Source organism: Bidens hawaiensis, unplaced genomic scaffold (genome assembly GCF_021521415.1).
Source record: "Bidens hawaiensis isolate Kalapana, Puna unplaced genomic scaffold, B.hawaiensis_p1.1 tig00049924_1, whole genome shotgun sequence".
Lineage (NCBI taxonomy): Eukaryota > Viridiplantae > Streptophyta > Magnoliopsida > Asterales > Asteraceae > Bidens > Bidens hawaiensis.
The window spans coordinates 70,285-85,294 of record NW_027506132.1 but is presented as its reverse complement, the minus strand read 5'-3'; the positions used below and the strand labels follow the sequence as shown (position 1 = coordinate 85,294).

Below are 15,010 nucleotides of genomic sequence, written 5' to 3'. Positions count from 1 at the left end.
TTTTATTTCTATCCATTTTCTCCATTGTGGCATTTTTTTCAAAGTGACTGATATTTTTAATGCACACAGCTTTACGAGCATGAACTTATGGATGCCAAGGTGAATGCAGCACAACAAGCAGCAGAATCATCTTGTGTCTATGCCAAATTTGCAGAGGCCCAATACACCATCAAAGAAGCAGACGTTATGATCAACGAGCTACTGATTGCAAATGAATCCATGAAGCTAGACATTGAATCTCTGAAGAAAAAAGAGGTTATTTTAATGAATGAGAGGGATATGATTTTGCAACAGTTTGAAGCTGATACTATGGGAATGAAGAAAGAAATAGAGGAGCTCGAGGGTATGATTTTTCAGACTCATTGTGTTGTAGATCAAGATCTGATTCCAGTAGCCTCTGATTTTCTGTGCATCAAGTCTCAAATTCAAGACTCTAGCAAGTTAATTCAGTCATGGATTGAAGACATATGGTCTGAGATAATTGCAAAAGACTGCGTTGTCTCTGTTTTACGTGTCTGTCACATGGAAATACTTCTGGAAATGGTAGCTGGATTAAATGCGGAGAACGGGCTCCTTAACCACGGGTTATGCGAGTCAAGTTCTCTAGTATCACAATTAAGGGAACACAATTCCAAGTCAAGACATGAGCTAGAAATGTGCAGAAAAGTTCAAGGGAAGTTATTGGCTGACATCAAGAATAGTTTCGATCGTGTGTCAAAGGGTACAGAAGAAACTGATATTCTTTCTGTCAAGCTAGCAACTTTTGAGGAAAAGATACTAAATTTACAGGTTCAAGAAGAAGCAATGGTGGAAAGATCAAAATGCATGGGATCTGAGCTTTCTGCTTTAGTGAAGGAATTAGATACTATGGATAAAGATGAAGAGCTTAGATTTCTTGAAGAAAAGTTCATGGTGGATTCGTTAGAGAAAGACATCAGGCTCATTATTCTGTCAGCAAAACTGAAAGAAGAAGATTCACAAACAAAGGATCTTGAGAAAAAGAATAAAAACCTGTGTATGGTTATCGAGAAGTTTAAGGAGGACATGATTACATCCAATATGGATATCCAATCGAAAGATTCCATCTTGTTAGACAAAGAGGATGAGGTTGCCTTTTTGCACACAGAAATTAAGGAAAAAGAAAGGCAAATGCTTGAAAAAAGTCAAAGTCTTGAAGTGTTGTCATGCAAATTCAAAGAGGAGTTGGAAATTAAAGATAAGGAGCTGAGGAACATGAGGCTACATGAGGAGGATTTAATATCTGCCCTCAGACAACGTGAAGCGTCTAATGATTTGCACGCAAAAGAGTGTGTTAATTTGATGAGTACTACGGATAAGAAGACTAACAAAGTTTTCAGTTTATTAAGTGAGAAAATTACATTACTTGAGCAAAAATTTGAAGAAATTAGTGGGAGTACTGAACATACGAGTATGTGTATAGAAGAACTCAAGTGTTTAGAAAGTCATGCTAAATATTTGATTTCTGAAAACTTGAATCTTCAAAGTGAGATGGACATGAAGGAGGAAGTTCTTGAAAGTTTGAAAGCTTCTTTGGAGGTTTTAGAGGATGAGCTACGGTTGTTGAAGGAATTCTCATCTAATAAACAGGATCAGAAAGATGAAATTGAAGAACTTAAAGCTTCTTTTGAAGTTTTAAAGGATGAGCTAAATAAGAGCGATGTAAAAAGCAAGGTGCTTGAATCTCAACTAAAGGTGAAAGCTGCAACAATTACCATGCTTGAAGCAGATGTTTCAAGAGAGAGTGATTTGGTAAAATCACTGTTTTCTGAGATTGAAAAACTGACAGAAAGTGTTAAAGATGCTTTGAAAGCAAAAGAGACGTGTGAAATGGAGTTGCTTGAAGCAAAGAAAGTTAATGAGAGCTTGGAAATGGAGTTGGTTCAATTGGAATCTGATCTCTCTGAAATGAATAAGCTGGTTGAATTAAGAACTGTTGATCTTAAAAGTATTGGTTGTAAGAGGGATGATCTCCACAACCAACTTCTTGAAGTAAGAAAGGAGTTAGAGATGGCACAGGCCCTTGCTGAAGAAAATGAAGCAATTGCTACAGAAGCCAAACAGGTAGTTTATTTTAGTATTATTCAAATCTGACAGGCTTTTTACTTGAAAAAATCTCATTCATGATTTATACCATTTAAACCGTTTAGATGGCTGAGACGAGTAGACTGCACGCTGAAGAGAAGGATGAAGAGGTGAAGTTATATGAGAAATCTGTTGAAGAACTTGAGTTTATTGTGAATGCCCTCGAGAGCCAGGTGAGAATTAAAAGACTGTTATTCTATCTCATTATTATTTCAACGTTTCCTTTTTGGAAACTTTACGGTTTACATAACCTCTTTCGGTGTTATCATGATGGTACTGATTTGTTGTATGCTTAGGTTGACATGGTCAATGGAGAGGCTGAAAGGCAACGATTGCAACGAGAGGAACTAGAAGTTGAGTTTCAAGCTTTTAAACAGCAGATCCACACGGTCCAAAGTAATGACTCGGACATAAAAAGGTTCGATAACATAAAACTGAAGTGATATTATGATATGAGCAAAAAGTATATTAATTGCTTACTTTTTCTGACATGGATTTCGAGTCTTACAGACTTCTAGATGAAAAAGAGAAGTGTCTTCAAGAGGCCCTTCAACGTGTCCAAGTTCTGGAGAAGGAGATCGCTTCCAAGGATACAGAGGTGCATGTTCTTCCATGTTTCTTTTTAAACCTTTTGATTTGTATAGATTTATGTCATAACTGCTTTCATGTTTTCCATTTTTGTAGATTCTCCAACATAAAGCTCACATCAGTGAGCTCAATCTGCATGCTGAAGCTCAAGCTAGAGAGTATAAACAAACGGTAAATGAAAGATTTTTAAAAGTAATATTATTTTGGGAATTAGAAGATAATTTTCTCATTTTTTTAATATTTTGTGTTATCTTGATTTTGGAAAACAGTTTAAGACACTGGAGGCAATGGCTGATCAAGTTAAATCTGATAATTCTGCTCCATTAATCTTAAATTCACCATCAAAGAAGCTAGAAAAGAATGCATCAAGAACAAGGGGTTCTGGTTCTCCTTTTAAATGCATTGGTATAGGTTTAGTACAGCAAATGAAGTCTGAGAGAGACGAAGAGCTTGCAGCTGCAAAACGTAAAATTGAAGAACTTGAAACGTTGGCTGCTGATCGGCAAAAAGAGGCATAGTTTTTTAACATTAATGTGAAAAATTCCATTTTTTTTTGCTGGTATCATGTCTTATATGCATATTTATCTTCAGATATTCACATTGAATGCAAAGTTGGCTATGTCTGGGAGCATGACTCATGATGTGTTGCGCGATTTATTGGGCATAAAGAAGGATATGACTACTTATTCGGTATAAAGCTATAAACTTGTTTCTTTTCATACTCCAATGCAAAATGTATTTTAGGTTTTTAAGGTTAACCTTAATCCCTCGTGGTATGTTTGTGTTGAATGACAGTCTTTGGTAAACGACCACCAAATTGAGGAAATAAACGTAAAGGTTCAGGTTCATAATACTGAGGTACAATTCAAGGTATACTCTTCTTCTTACAAAATGCTTAATGTTTTTATCCCGTGGGTATATGACCCGAGAAAATGGTATATATGAGTTGTTAGAGATATCTATTTAATGTTTGATGCAGGGCATTAAAGAACCGAATGGATCTTGTTCACGTTCGTTCGTTAAGCATTTATCGGACAAACGGACGGTTCATGAACACAGGCTTAACGGAGTTTGCTGTTTGTGTGATTCATTAAGATTTTGTTCGTGTTCGTTCGCTAATTTCTTAAACGAACATAAACAAGCAAACGAACACAGACTAACATATATTAATTTGGTAAATTAAAATCAACACTCTTAAAACTCAAGAATTAGACATTATCACCCAAATTATATTTAAATTTAGTATAAAAGTTAACATGATAAAGTAATAAAAATATAAAAATTAAAAAACATATATAAAACCTTTAATTACCGAATATAAACAAATGAACATGAACGAACGTAAACGAGCGTAAATGAACGAACACAATAAAACCAAGTGTCACTCTATTCATGTTTGTTCTTTTATATAACCGAATGGAATTTCTTGTTTATGTCCGTTCATTTCTTAAATCATCATCATCGTACTCAGCATATCCCACCAATAGCAAAGCTATGGTAGGGTCTGAGGATGGTAAGATGTAGACAGCCTTACCTCTACCCCGTAGGAATAGAGAGGCTGCTTCCGGTGAGACCCCCGGCTCGATAGTAATTTTGCATCAAGCCTTGGACATAAGGCACATAACACTCAACCATCGGGACATTGGCCGATTTGTGCATGTACCCTTGTCTTTCGGCTATCAACGCCACCACATGATGCTTGATTAACCTTCCGTCACTTTTAACATTATTTTCACGAGATTAGTAAAATAACGTCAAAATTAGTGCAATTTCACTTTTGCCCACTCGAGGGTTCACACATATATACATTACATGCGCGCGCCGCAAGCAGGGCGAATCCTTGGATATAATTTATTAAATGAACAAACGTAAATCAACTTCCAGTTTGTTAAGCGTTCATCGTTTATAGACCTTGATTGATGGTATCTTAGTGTTAGCTGTATTAGTCCTTTATTTAGCATATCCTTGGATATAATGAGGTTAATCAAAAGTTATATTCCTGAAATTCAGTTTCTGTACATCATTGACATTTCTTTATTATTACAGGAAGAGGAGGTTATCAAGCTAAAGAAACAATTGAATGAATTAGTCATTGAACGAAAAGGGTAAATTAGGCATTTTAGTAAAAGTGTTTTGATATGAGGCCAGTAACATTAACATATTTACTTTGTATAACTAGGTGGCTGGAGGAAATTGAGAGAAAACAAGGTGAGATGATTGCAGCACAGGTGGCGTTAGAACAACTCCGTCAAAGAGATCGGTTACTTTCAACTGAAAACAGCATGTTCAAGGTTTGAAATCCTAAATAAATACTCTTGGGGTGCACTTTAATTCTTTCAAACATATTTTTGATAACTTGGTCTTCATATTTCCAGACTGAAATTAGTAACCACAAGAAGAAGGTGATTGAACTTGAAACCGAAGTAACCAAGCTATCAGGCCAACAAAATCTTCAACAAAGAATTCACCATCATACCAAAATAAAGGTAAAATCCCATTTCTTAATATCAGTTTGGTCAGATAAGCTTTTTTATTTTTGTTTCTAATAATAATTACAGGAGGAGAACAATGCATTAAAAGCTCAGAATGAAGAACTAAGTCGTAAGCTGAAAAGAAGTGATGTTATCCTAAACCGTGTTAAGGAAGAACTTGCTAACCTACGTGCAGCCCACGGGAAGAAAGCATATTACGTGGAAACTGAGCTACAACTTGCTGAAAATCTTAAGGTCTTTATCCAGATCATGATTTTAAAAAGTTTAGACTTTGTTAATAAATATTAACTTATATTTTCCTTAATCGTTAAAGGCAACTGAAGAAGAGAGGGACCAGTTAGCTGGGAAGTTGGCAGCCTTATGCACCAGCATTTTAAAGGTTAGTCTAGTATATATTAATTATATAGTTATTAGCATATAATTTTTAATTGAAAAACTATTTTAAAAATATAATTTACATTTTGTTTTACTTTTTACTTTTGACAAGTATTTGAATATCTTTTAAAAATACATAAATATAAAATGTTGTTAGATAAACTAATGAAAGACCACTAAAATATTCAAAGAACTTGTTCTTTATAGTATCCGTGTTTTAGTAATAGTATCTTTTCAAAAAACACTTGTGTTGGAAAAACTCTACAACATTTAACTACCTCGGGGCGAATTTTGAGTGATGCAGACCCTTTTGACCTGTTTCCTTTTAAGCTATTTTCTTGTATTATTTGTTTTGATAGTCAACGTATATTAAAGAAAAAAAATACATAAATTCAACAGGCAGCTGGAGTAAACGGGCCGACATCCGATGTTAGTGTTAGCATGGCCGAAGAAGCGTTGGAGCAATTTGAGAGTCACGTGGCCACCCTTGAAAGGGAATTACATGATCTGCAATACAAGGTATAATAAATATATAATCACTGCTCTTTTGGGTTGACTAACAATCATTAGTCAACTTCAAGTCTATGAGAAACTAATACAGTTGTGAATGGGTTTATCAGAGTCGGATCAGTAATGAACGAGCAAGATTGTCTGAACTCATGCCACAAATATCAGATGAAAGCAGCAGATCTTCCACTCGTAGTCCGTTTCTTTCTTCTTTAGATCGGTAAAGATCATAAGATAAGTTGAACTGTAAAATTCAAGGTTTCTTGAAAAGGTTTATGTTGTATAGTTACTGTGAAATAGGAAAGCTCTCTCATCATGTATGTTTGTATTTTGTATATAGAACATATGTAAAATCCGAATTCGGTTTTGTATGTTTTCAATTTCAAAATTTTAATGAGTTATAAAGGTTTTATGTATGAAAAGTTTTGTGTACTATATGGCCATGCCTGTTGTATGAATATAAGTTACAATAAGTAGAACCAAATGAGAACCAAGTCCCAGTGACCACTATTATTAAGTACTTGCTAAGAAATAAAAATCAAGTCCCAATGATAACCAAACCGAATAACTCGTGTACGTTAGTCATATAATATCTCAAAACTGATTACAATTCTCTTGATGAATTCATGACTCGAATAATCTATATATACTAATAAAACTTGCTAGCCAAGCAAACCTATTAAAACACCAAACGGAAAGCTAGCTAACATGAGATAAACCATCCTAATCCTTATTTCAAGTGTCATTCAAAAAGAAAATCGTTATACCAACTAACTTGTTGTATAAGTCACATTTATACCAACTTTGTTAACTCACAGGTTGGACCCGTTTCTTGGGCCATACAACATAAAAGCAACAAACGAGAATTCTTTTTTGGACACGCTAAAAACAACATTGATCTTCTATATATTTTGAAGTCATTTGTTGTAATTCTAGCTATCAAGCCAATTTGAAGCAACTTTTGACCCACTTAACCTTGATCAATCTATTTGCGTCAAGTCAATTTTTCTTAGACTTGTTTTGATCTTTTAAAATTGGCATTTCTAAATCTACTTGTTATTGTTTGGCATTTCCAACTCGTGGGTTGATTTCCCTATATTAGTGTTAATGTAAAAATGTCATTTACCGTAATAACATACATTACAATTGATACTTTTCTTTTTTTTTTCTTTTCACAATAAGTAACAAAATATAAAAGATTACATATCTATGAATACTCCAAGTTGGATCTGTGGCGCAATGGTAGCGCGTCTGACTCCAGATCAGAAGGTTGCGTGTTCGATTCACGTCAGGTTCATTTGTTTTATTTTATTTTTAGTTAAACAACTGGGCCTTACAGATCTTATGCAAAGCCCAAGGTAATCGGCCTACACAGCATTGATCCTTTTATATATAACACAAACCGAACTACATCTGGATAATGGGTAAGCGAGCAACAAGCTGCGCCGCTATCCCCTTTTGAATCGCAAAGCCTATTCTACTAAATATAAATCCTTGGTTCCTCGGGCTCTGCGAGTCACTGTGGACCACCTTCTGCACCCGCTCCAAGAAGCGAACCGCCTCGGGAGCTAGGGATCCAAAAGTGTCGAAGGCAAATGGAATGAACACGTGCTGATTCTCCAAACACAATGTCTCATGCTTAGCAACCTTCCTAGACTCCGCTCTCAAAACCGCCTGTCCCGGTACGAAGCCACTGTCTCTCAGCCCCACCAACGGGGACACCCCAGTGAGGTCAACACACACATGCTTACCCCCTGCCCAGCCAAACACAAGAACATCCGTAGGACGCAGGGTAGATCTTCCCTCACGCGGATCAGTCAAAAGGTTAACAGGTGCCTCTTTCTTGGCTGAGATCCCGGCACGTCTAAGCACATCCCATAACACATCTCTAACCTAGTCATGACGATACTTGAATCCCGGCAAATAATACAGATTTTTTTAAACTAATGCTTTTTTCAAACATGTGAGCACAAGTAGTGTTATCTTTAAGGATTGATCACACAACTAAGCTTTTTATTTTTTTTTATTGATATTGGCGACTTGGTGTCGGAGGTGTATAAGACGTGCATAGAAGGTAAAAAAAATGCCGTCGTTGATAACGGCGTTATATGCTAAAAAGTGACTTTTGTCACTGGCATAAAAGAAGAAAAACATTGCCAATGCATTATGCCCGACGGCAAATTTTTATATTCAAGTATTTTATTGTGACGATCATATACATGTCATTTATCAAAACATAAAACTATATTGACATTAAAATAGAAAGAAAAAAATGGTGGGTATACTTTAACAAACTAATGGGTATACCTAACACCCACGGTTATACTTGATACCCGATGAGTTTTGAGCCGTGTATGAATATGATTTTACAATTAGGTATGGAGCTTGAATTCTTAATACCCGTCCTATTACCATCTCTAGATGTTTTTCAAGCTTTGAATCACAGAAAACAGAGCTACCAATGTTCATTTCTGCTACTACAAAAGCCCAACTTGTATTATGCATTATTCTCAAAACATATATAGCACTAGTGCATACTTGTCCCACATCAAATAACAGGAACATAATAAAATAATGTTTGCTTTAAAATTGATTGCAAGTGCATTGTAGAATTTACTTCAAACTGACAGCACTCAGGTTAATTCTGTTATGACACACCATAATCAAAGCCAACCCATTTATTTTCAATTAATCGGTTATTGCTTGGCCAAACCATAAGTTAATTGTTCGGTTAAGTTAATTCGATTATTGCCCCACCACTATGTTCTTGACTAGTCACAAAATCAACAAGAGTATGAAGGACCAAAAGATGAGCAGTCGCAGGAGATGGAGAAAGAGAGGGGGATATTTTTGGGTTAATCAAGATATGGCAGTGTTGTTACGAAGGTCTTTATGTAACTAATGAACGTATAATATGATCAAACGACAGTACCATTCGTGCAATTAACTCTAGAGTCAGTAAAAGATTAGAAAAGTCATATGAGTTGTTTCAAAGTCGACAAAGATCTTTATGTTCATGTTTCTTGAAAGAACATAATCTAGTACTACACTTTTACAACAACTTGGCTCCCTCAGCTACAATAGATACCCACAGGCCTACAGTTTGTAACTTGTTTACCCAATTCACTAGTTGGTCACCGGTCAACTCTCATAATCAACCATAGCTACCAGACTGCTCCCCTGAAAATCCACTGCCATACGAAGCAGATCCCGTTTGTACACTACCATATGATGCAGCTCCCGTTTGTACACTTCCAGCAGCAACTCTTGCTTTTCTCAGCTGTCTTATCTTGAAAGCATCTTTAGGCAGCGGTTGACTTTGAACGGTGCTTGTGTCGTCATCATCTTGCCCTAAACAGATCAAATAAAAAAAAGTCAACACAATCCAGATCGACCCATTTGTTTACAAAAATTGTCATTATTGCCCATTTGTACATAAACGAGACGTCAAATACATCAGAGTATATAAACGGGTCAGGTTAAACAAAGTAAATATAAAGGTCAACATAATCCAGATTGACCCATTTGTATACAACAGGCATAGTTGCCCATTTGTATATAAACGGGTCATTATTGCCCATTTGTATATAAATGGGATGTCCTATACATCATTGAGTATATAAACGGGTCAAGCCAAAAAGACTAAATAAAATGCCAACATAATCCAGATCGACCCACTTGTATACAAACGGGTCATAATTGCCCATTTGTATATAAGCAGGGTCACTACTGCTACCTTTTCTAACAGAAATAGACAGAAAGAAAAGGTTTATAACATACTGTCTGCATCTCGTTTTTTCCCTTTTTGTCGGTCTCTCGGTTTGAACAAATGGGATTTGCTTGATTCCGACACGTCACTTGAAGCCGGCCCCACTTGTGGTTGAGTCGCTAATTTCCCGGGTTCCACGACGGGTAAAGTGCTTTGCAAACATATTGATAGAACATAATCAACATCAGGCAATGGACCTGAAAGACGCAACACAAATGGTCAAAAAACAAAAGTCAACTTTCAAGTCATAGTCAACATTAATAAATGACATTACCATCTGCAGGGGGCAAACTTGCTATAAATGCTGCCAGAGCAGGCGGTAAAGCTTTTGGAATAACATTTGGGACGGCTGGCACTCCACTAGTGGTTAACAATACTGGTGCAGTAGAACTAGGCAATGGAGTAGCAGTAGATGGAAGACCAGGTGTAGTTAAACCTGAGGAAAGATAATAAATATAAATAAAAAACAAAAAAAATAATTAAATATATACAAATTGACATTGTAGCATACCGGGCTTTTGCCTCGGGTCATAGACCAACATCCTCGAGTTGTCTGGATAAATAAGTTTGGACGATACATTTGAATTCAAAAGCGGTCCTGATGTTTTATCTTAATTCAGGTATAATCAGTAAAAATTAAATAAATAACATTTTAAAAAAGGGTATAATATTAAGTTAATAATTACAACACCTGCTTCGTTTACCGAAATTGATTTCTCAACTTTCTTTTTCATGTTACTTGAAAGCCACTGAAACAAAGCAAATAATCTGGTAAAAATTTCACACACGCACGTGTACTCTATTGATATTAAAATTTTAATAAGAAAATAGGGTACATCTTGACGAGATAAATGTTCGAGTTCATTTGAAGAGCACGGCCATAAATCCATAAAACTATATCTTGAAACAACATCTTGTAATGAATTCTCTAAAGCTGACGATCCTTCTTCACTTGTTCTTGCAAGTGCTTCTTTCCTTCTTTGTTCCACCTGTAGTACAAAAAAAAATTATATCGGAAATATAAAATAGATTTAAAGTATGTGAAATTACCTTTAACATGCTAGCAAGATCTCCATATGTCTGCTCAAACTTGAGAATCTCTTCCAAACCTACAATGCAATCAATTAATAATTTAATATTAAATTATTGTCATACTAGATGCAATTATAGTGATGGAGAATGCACCTCAACAGACTCTTCAGGTGGAAGTGAGCTTAAAGCCCGTTCAAATAAAGCCCTAATATTCCTATCATCGTTCAAACGCGACAATAAATCTGCATACCTGGAATAAAGTAAAAGATTATTATGCATAAATCACAATTTGACCTAAAAAATGCAATCTTTAAAAAAACCAGATACTTACTCAAGAATGTATCCAGGCTCATGCATAAATCTTTTCGACCCTACTTCAAACACATTATGTGCAATCTGTTTATAAAAGAAAATGCTTATATTATAAAACATGGTGGCCAAAGTCAAAGTAAAAAAGAAATACTTTACCTTCGCATCCTTATCCATACAAAATGTCATTGTTGCATAAGCAACATAAACATGGTAAGTACAATTAGGAGATTTGCGTGCATCCAAAAAATACTTTTTAGCTGCTTCAACGCCTTCTGTTCTTCTCAAGAATCTAATAAACTGCAGGGATTATAAAGCAAAAAAATTATAAACAAAGTAAGTTTTTCTTTAAATATAGGACATTCACATGCCACCATTACAAATTACCTGTATATGTGATAATGCAGTTGTATTAGCACCATCGCCTAAAAGGCTTTCATATACTTTTTTTGCAGCCTGAAAGACAAGAAAGTTAGAAAATGGATGATCACATATGACATACGCGCCATTATTAATATAATACCTGAATTGCCCCTCGGGATTCCTCAAGTTCAGCATAAGCATACCTTAGCATTGCACAATCTACACATGAAGTCAACTCAGTTGGTATAAATAGTTTGAAAAACAATACAGATATACGGTTCTACTTTTAATAATAAAAGTTTAACAGAATTACCAGGAAGAGCCTTCAAAGACCGTTGATATACTTTGATTGCAGAATCTATTGAACCACTTTTTGCATGCCACGTGGCATAGTCAAACCATATATCCGGGTAATGGTATAAATACATGAGGCACTAGAATAAGAGAAATTAAAAAAAGTTATATGTTAAGAAGGAAAGAAAAAAAAAAGATGAATAAGAACAAGTACAACTGGCATAGTTTGGAGAGATGTCACTAACACCCTTGTAAATTATGCACACATGTGACTTTTAATTACAGTAAAGTACTATTAAGATTAAAATTATACCTAAGTTAATATACCTGCTCATATGTAAATGAGATGCGTTTGTTAGCAGACACGGTATCTATCCTTTGAGGATTTTCCCTGAGAAATTAAATATTGGTATTAAAGAGATGAACTACATAGCCTTAAAGTTAACATATTTCATGTTAAATTTAATAAATTATGGAAATTTTATAACTATAATAAGAATAAAACACAAGCATGCTTCTTTTCTTACTTTTCAAAGGCTAAGAATCTCTTCCATGCAGTCCATTGCGACTCTTCCTATCAAAGCAAGGAAACTATTATAAAAATCATATAAACAACAAACATGAAAAAACAAACAATATATAATATAAACGATAAAATACCTTAACAGAACCAGATGGTGGGACCGCAAGCATGTTCCAATCAATTTCATCGAAGTATTTCTTTCGCTCTCTATAAACAGCCCTTGCACTGTTATATTTTGGCTGATACTCAGATACCAGTCCTTTGGCCTGTATAATACACAATATCACCAATCATGATACATATTTATCATAAAATCTAAAAATCAGAAAATTACCAGAGCACGGCTGACTGAATTTTCAAAATTCTCATAGTCTCTCCAGTGTTGCTCAATATGATGAGTAGGTGTAACAATAGCTTTTTGGTATACTTTTCTTACAGCAATCATTCTCTGTGACTCTTCTTGTGGATTTTGAGCCTGCAACATCACATTTTTTTATATACTTGACAGAAATAATGATAAAAAAGTTACAATTTGTTAATGTGTAGAAAACCAAAAATAGCTTACTAACCGGTAAAGATTTTAAAAAGTTAATATAATCAGTCCACACAGGTCCAGAACCAATGTCGGATCCTGCTCATAAAGACAAGAAAACAAATCAATGATGCTTAGTAGCAAAAAACAAAACAATATCAGTGTCGTTTCAGATAACAAGGAAAGAAACCAACCAACATAACCGAGCATAAAATCAAAAGCTTTCCTAGTTTCCTCCTGACCTTCTAACCCCTTCTTTTCATTGACTTTTCTAATAAAATTAATATAGCACCGCCTACATAACACATAATGAACCAAAACAATCTCATATTAGCAACAAAGAATCCCAAAACCTTAATCAAAAAGTGCATATGCACATTGTTTATCAACTAGAAAAACTCAAGATAAAATCAAGAGCAATACAGTTGTAATAATTACAGAGGGATGTCATATTCATACCATAGAGGTATTTGCAGGCAATTCAATAGGCATCTGCTAAATATTTGTTTTGTTGCATCATCATTATTGACAGCCATATGTGCTTCTACATATTGTTTCCAATATTTTGCCTAAAAACCAAATACAATACCAAAAGCAGGGGTCAGCAATAACTTAACCGTTTTAACCGAAAACCGTATTAACCAATCGGTTATAGGTTTTTTTGTACACTCGATTAACTGAACTGAACCGAACCATTCAACTACTTCTAGCTTTTATACCTCCATTTCATGTATTTAGTTTATACCTCCATTTCTTTTAATTCTAAACAAAATTTTAGGCCAAGTTTGGTTGTGATAAATAACGGAACCGACTAACTGAAAAGCAATTTGTTAATAAAACAGATTAACTGATGACTTTGTTTTCGGTTAACTCTAATCACCTTCCAACAATTAATAGTTTTAACTAAACCCTAACACATAAATCTAACAAGTAACCCTAAATAAAGGTGGTTGTTTTTCTCCCCAATAATAATAATAATAATAATAATGAACTTACAGCAGTAGGAAAAGTGGCCAAAAGCTGCTCATACACAGGCACCGCCTCCGATATCGGTAACCGCTATCAAATCACAAACAACAAAATTCTTCACATAAATAAATAAAATAAAATTGAGGTTAAATTTGCATAAAATCTCACCGATGCTTCGTTGGCAAGTGCTTCTGCAGATTCAACACTGTACTTATCCTCCATAATCATCCACTTTTAATAATATTCCAATTGCTAGGACCAAACAGAATTTAACAACCACAACTATTAGTACGGGATGGATGAGAGTATTATTATACCGCCGTATCGCGGTGGCGGAATACGGCGGCCGGTGAAATTGACCGGTGGCAACTCGCAAGTTTCACAAAGAGCCAATTTTTAGCTTGGTTAAACAAACAAACGATTTTACGTTTTCTATGTACGTAAAAATTCACACCGTTTTTTTTTACTTTTTACCACGTCTTTTTTCTACAACTCCACGTTTTGTAACTTGAGATTCTATTATTATTTGTACATTGCTTAAGTCATGTTGCCTATTTGTTTCATGACAACTTTCATACATGTATTTTCACCGTCTCTCTTCTTTTATCTATATTGACACTAATTTTTAAGGAATTTACAATTGTTTAAACACAAGGTACAACCTAAAATGAGGGTAAAGTGGTAATTATAATTCTCTTTTAAATACTTACAACCTTCCCCCTCAACTTTAATAAATTTCTATAAATATAAATAATAGTTATAAATTTGGTCCTTCATCTTTTAACCCTCTATTCTTTATAATTTCATTTTTAACCCAAATACCTTCACAATTTTTGAACGGTCATAACTTTTTCGTACGTTAATATTTTTTTTAAAAAATTGCACCATAAAAACGAGTATTTAATTCTCTTTAATTTGAGTATGATATTGTAATAGTTTCTTTTCAATTAAAAAAATATATAATTTTACGTATGGACATTTGTCGTTCGATTTTGATGGTTACACTATGAGTCAAGCCAACGGTTTTTTGTCACCGAAAACTGACACTAGACTGTTGAAAATTGAAAACAAACAAAACCAAACCATTAACAACGGTTTAGGTTCCGTTTTCATTTGTACTTCGATATTAAATTGAGTTTAAAATAAGAACTTTG

At 34.7% G+C, this 15,010-nt stretch overlaps 2 protein-coding genes, 1 non-coding gene and 1 pseudogene across 4 annotated transcripts; 3 read left to right on the top strand and 1 right to left on the bottom strand.

Annotated features, from left to right (window-relative positions):
• Window positions 1–73: 73 nt before the first annotated feature.
• Window positions 74–3,209, top strand: LOC143616829 (kinesin-like protein KIN-12D). The gene is made up of 6 exons (XM_077089548.1): window positions 74–2,082; window positions 2,169–2,276; window positions 2,400–2,521; window positions 2,614–2,701; window positions 2,788–2,862; window positions 2,961–3,209. Exons 1-6 carry the CDS (start codon window positions 88–90, stop codon window positions 3,207–3,209), a joined length of 2,637 nt encoding a protein of 878 aa, XP_076945663.1. The 5' UTR covers window positions 74–87.
• Window positions 3,210–3,255: 46 nt separating this feature from the next.
• Window positions 3,256–6,428, top strand: LOC143616830 (kinesin-like protein KIN-12D). The gene is made up of 9 exons (XM_077089549.1): window positions 3,256–3,381; window positions 3,487–3,561; window positions 4,738–4,796; window positions 4,871–4,982; window positions 5,067–5,177; window positions 5,250–5,417; window positions 5,497–5,562; window positions 5,958–6,077; window positions 6,179–6,428. Exons 1-9 carry the CDS (start codon window positions 3,256–3,258, stop codon window positions 6,287–6,289), a joined length of 948 nt encoding a protein of 315 aa, XP_076945664.1. The 3' UTR covers window positions 6,290–6,428.
• Window positions 6,429–7,290: 862 nt separating this feature from the next.
• TRNAW-CCA (transfer RNA tryptophan (anticodon CCA)) lies at window positions 7,291–7,362 on the top strand. Its single transcript has one exon. It is a non-coding gene; the product is annotated as a tRNA-Trp (tRNA).
• Window positions 7,363–9,018: 1,656 nt separating this feature from the next.
• Window positions 9,019–14,107, bottom strand: LOC143616820 (cleavage stimulation factor subunit 77-like; annotated as a pseudogene). The gene is made up of 22 exons (XR_013150726.1): window positions 14,025–14,107; window positions 13,884–13,946; window positions 13,347–13,456; window positions 13,082–13,182; window positions 12,925–12,986; window positions 12,690–12,830; window positions 12,493–12,621; window positions 12,360–12,406; window positions 12,160–12,223; window positions 11,852–11,972; window positions 11,699–11,757; window positions 11,563–11,631; window positions 11,335–11,475; window positions 11,198–11,262; window positions 11,020–11,116; window positions 10,885–10,943; window positions 10,671–10,823; window positions 10,526–10,583; window positions 10,346–10,444; window positions 10,109–10,270; window positions 9,846–10,031; window positions 9,019–9,416 (listed from the first exon to the last, which is right to left on the bottom strand). The product of XR_013150726.1 is annotated as a cleavage stimulation factor subunit 77-like (transcript).
• Between the last annotated feature and the right edge of the window lie 903 nt (window positions 14,108–15,010).

Excerpts from the sequence above, each read along its gene's own strand:
- LOC143616830 (XM_077089549.1), top strand. The coding sequence starts at position 3,256 with ATGTCTTATATGCATATTTATCTTCAGATATTCACATTGAATGCAAAG. Across the intron at positions 5,418-5,496 it reads AACTTGCTGAAAATCTTAAG|GCAACTGAAGAAGAGAGGGA; the intron begins GTCTTTATCCAG and ends TAATCGTTAAAG. Across the intron at positions 6,078-6,178 it reads TACATGATCTGCAATACAAG|AGTCGGATCAGTAATGAACG; the intron begins GTATAATAAATA and ends TGGGTTTATCAG.
- LOC143616829 (XM_077089548.1), top strand. The coding sequence starts at position 88 with ATGGATGCCAAGGTGAATGCAGCACAACAAGCAGCAGAATCATCTTGT. Across the intron at positions 2,277-2,399 it reads TGAATGCCCTCGAGAGCCAG|GTTGACATGGTCAATGGAGA; the intron begins GTGAGAATTAAA and ends TTGTATGCTTAG. Across the intron at positions 2,863-2,960 it reads CTAGAGAGTATAAACAAACG|TTTAAGACACTGGAGGCAAT; the intron begins GTAAATGAAAGA and ends TTTGGAAAACAG.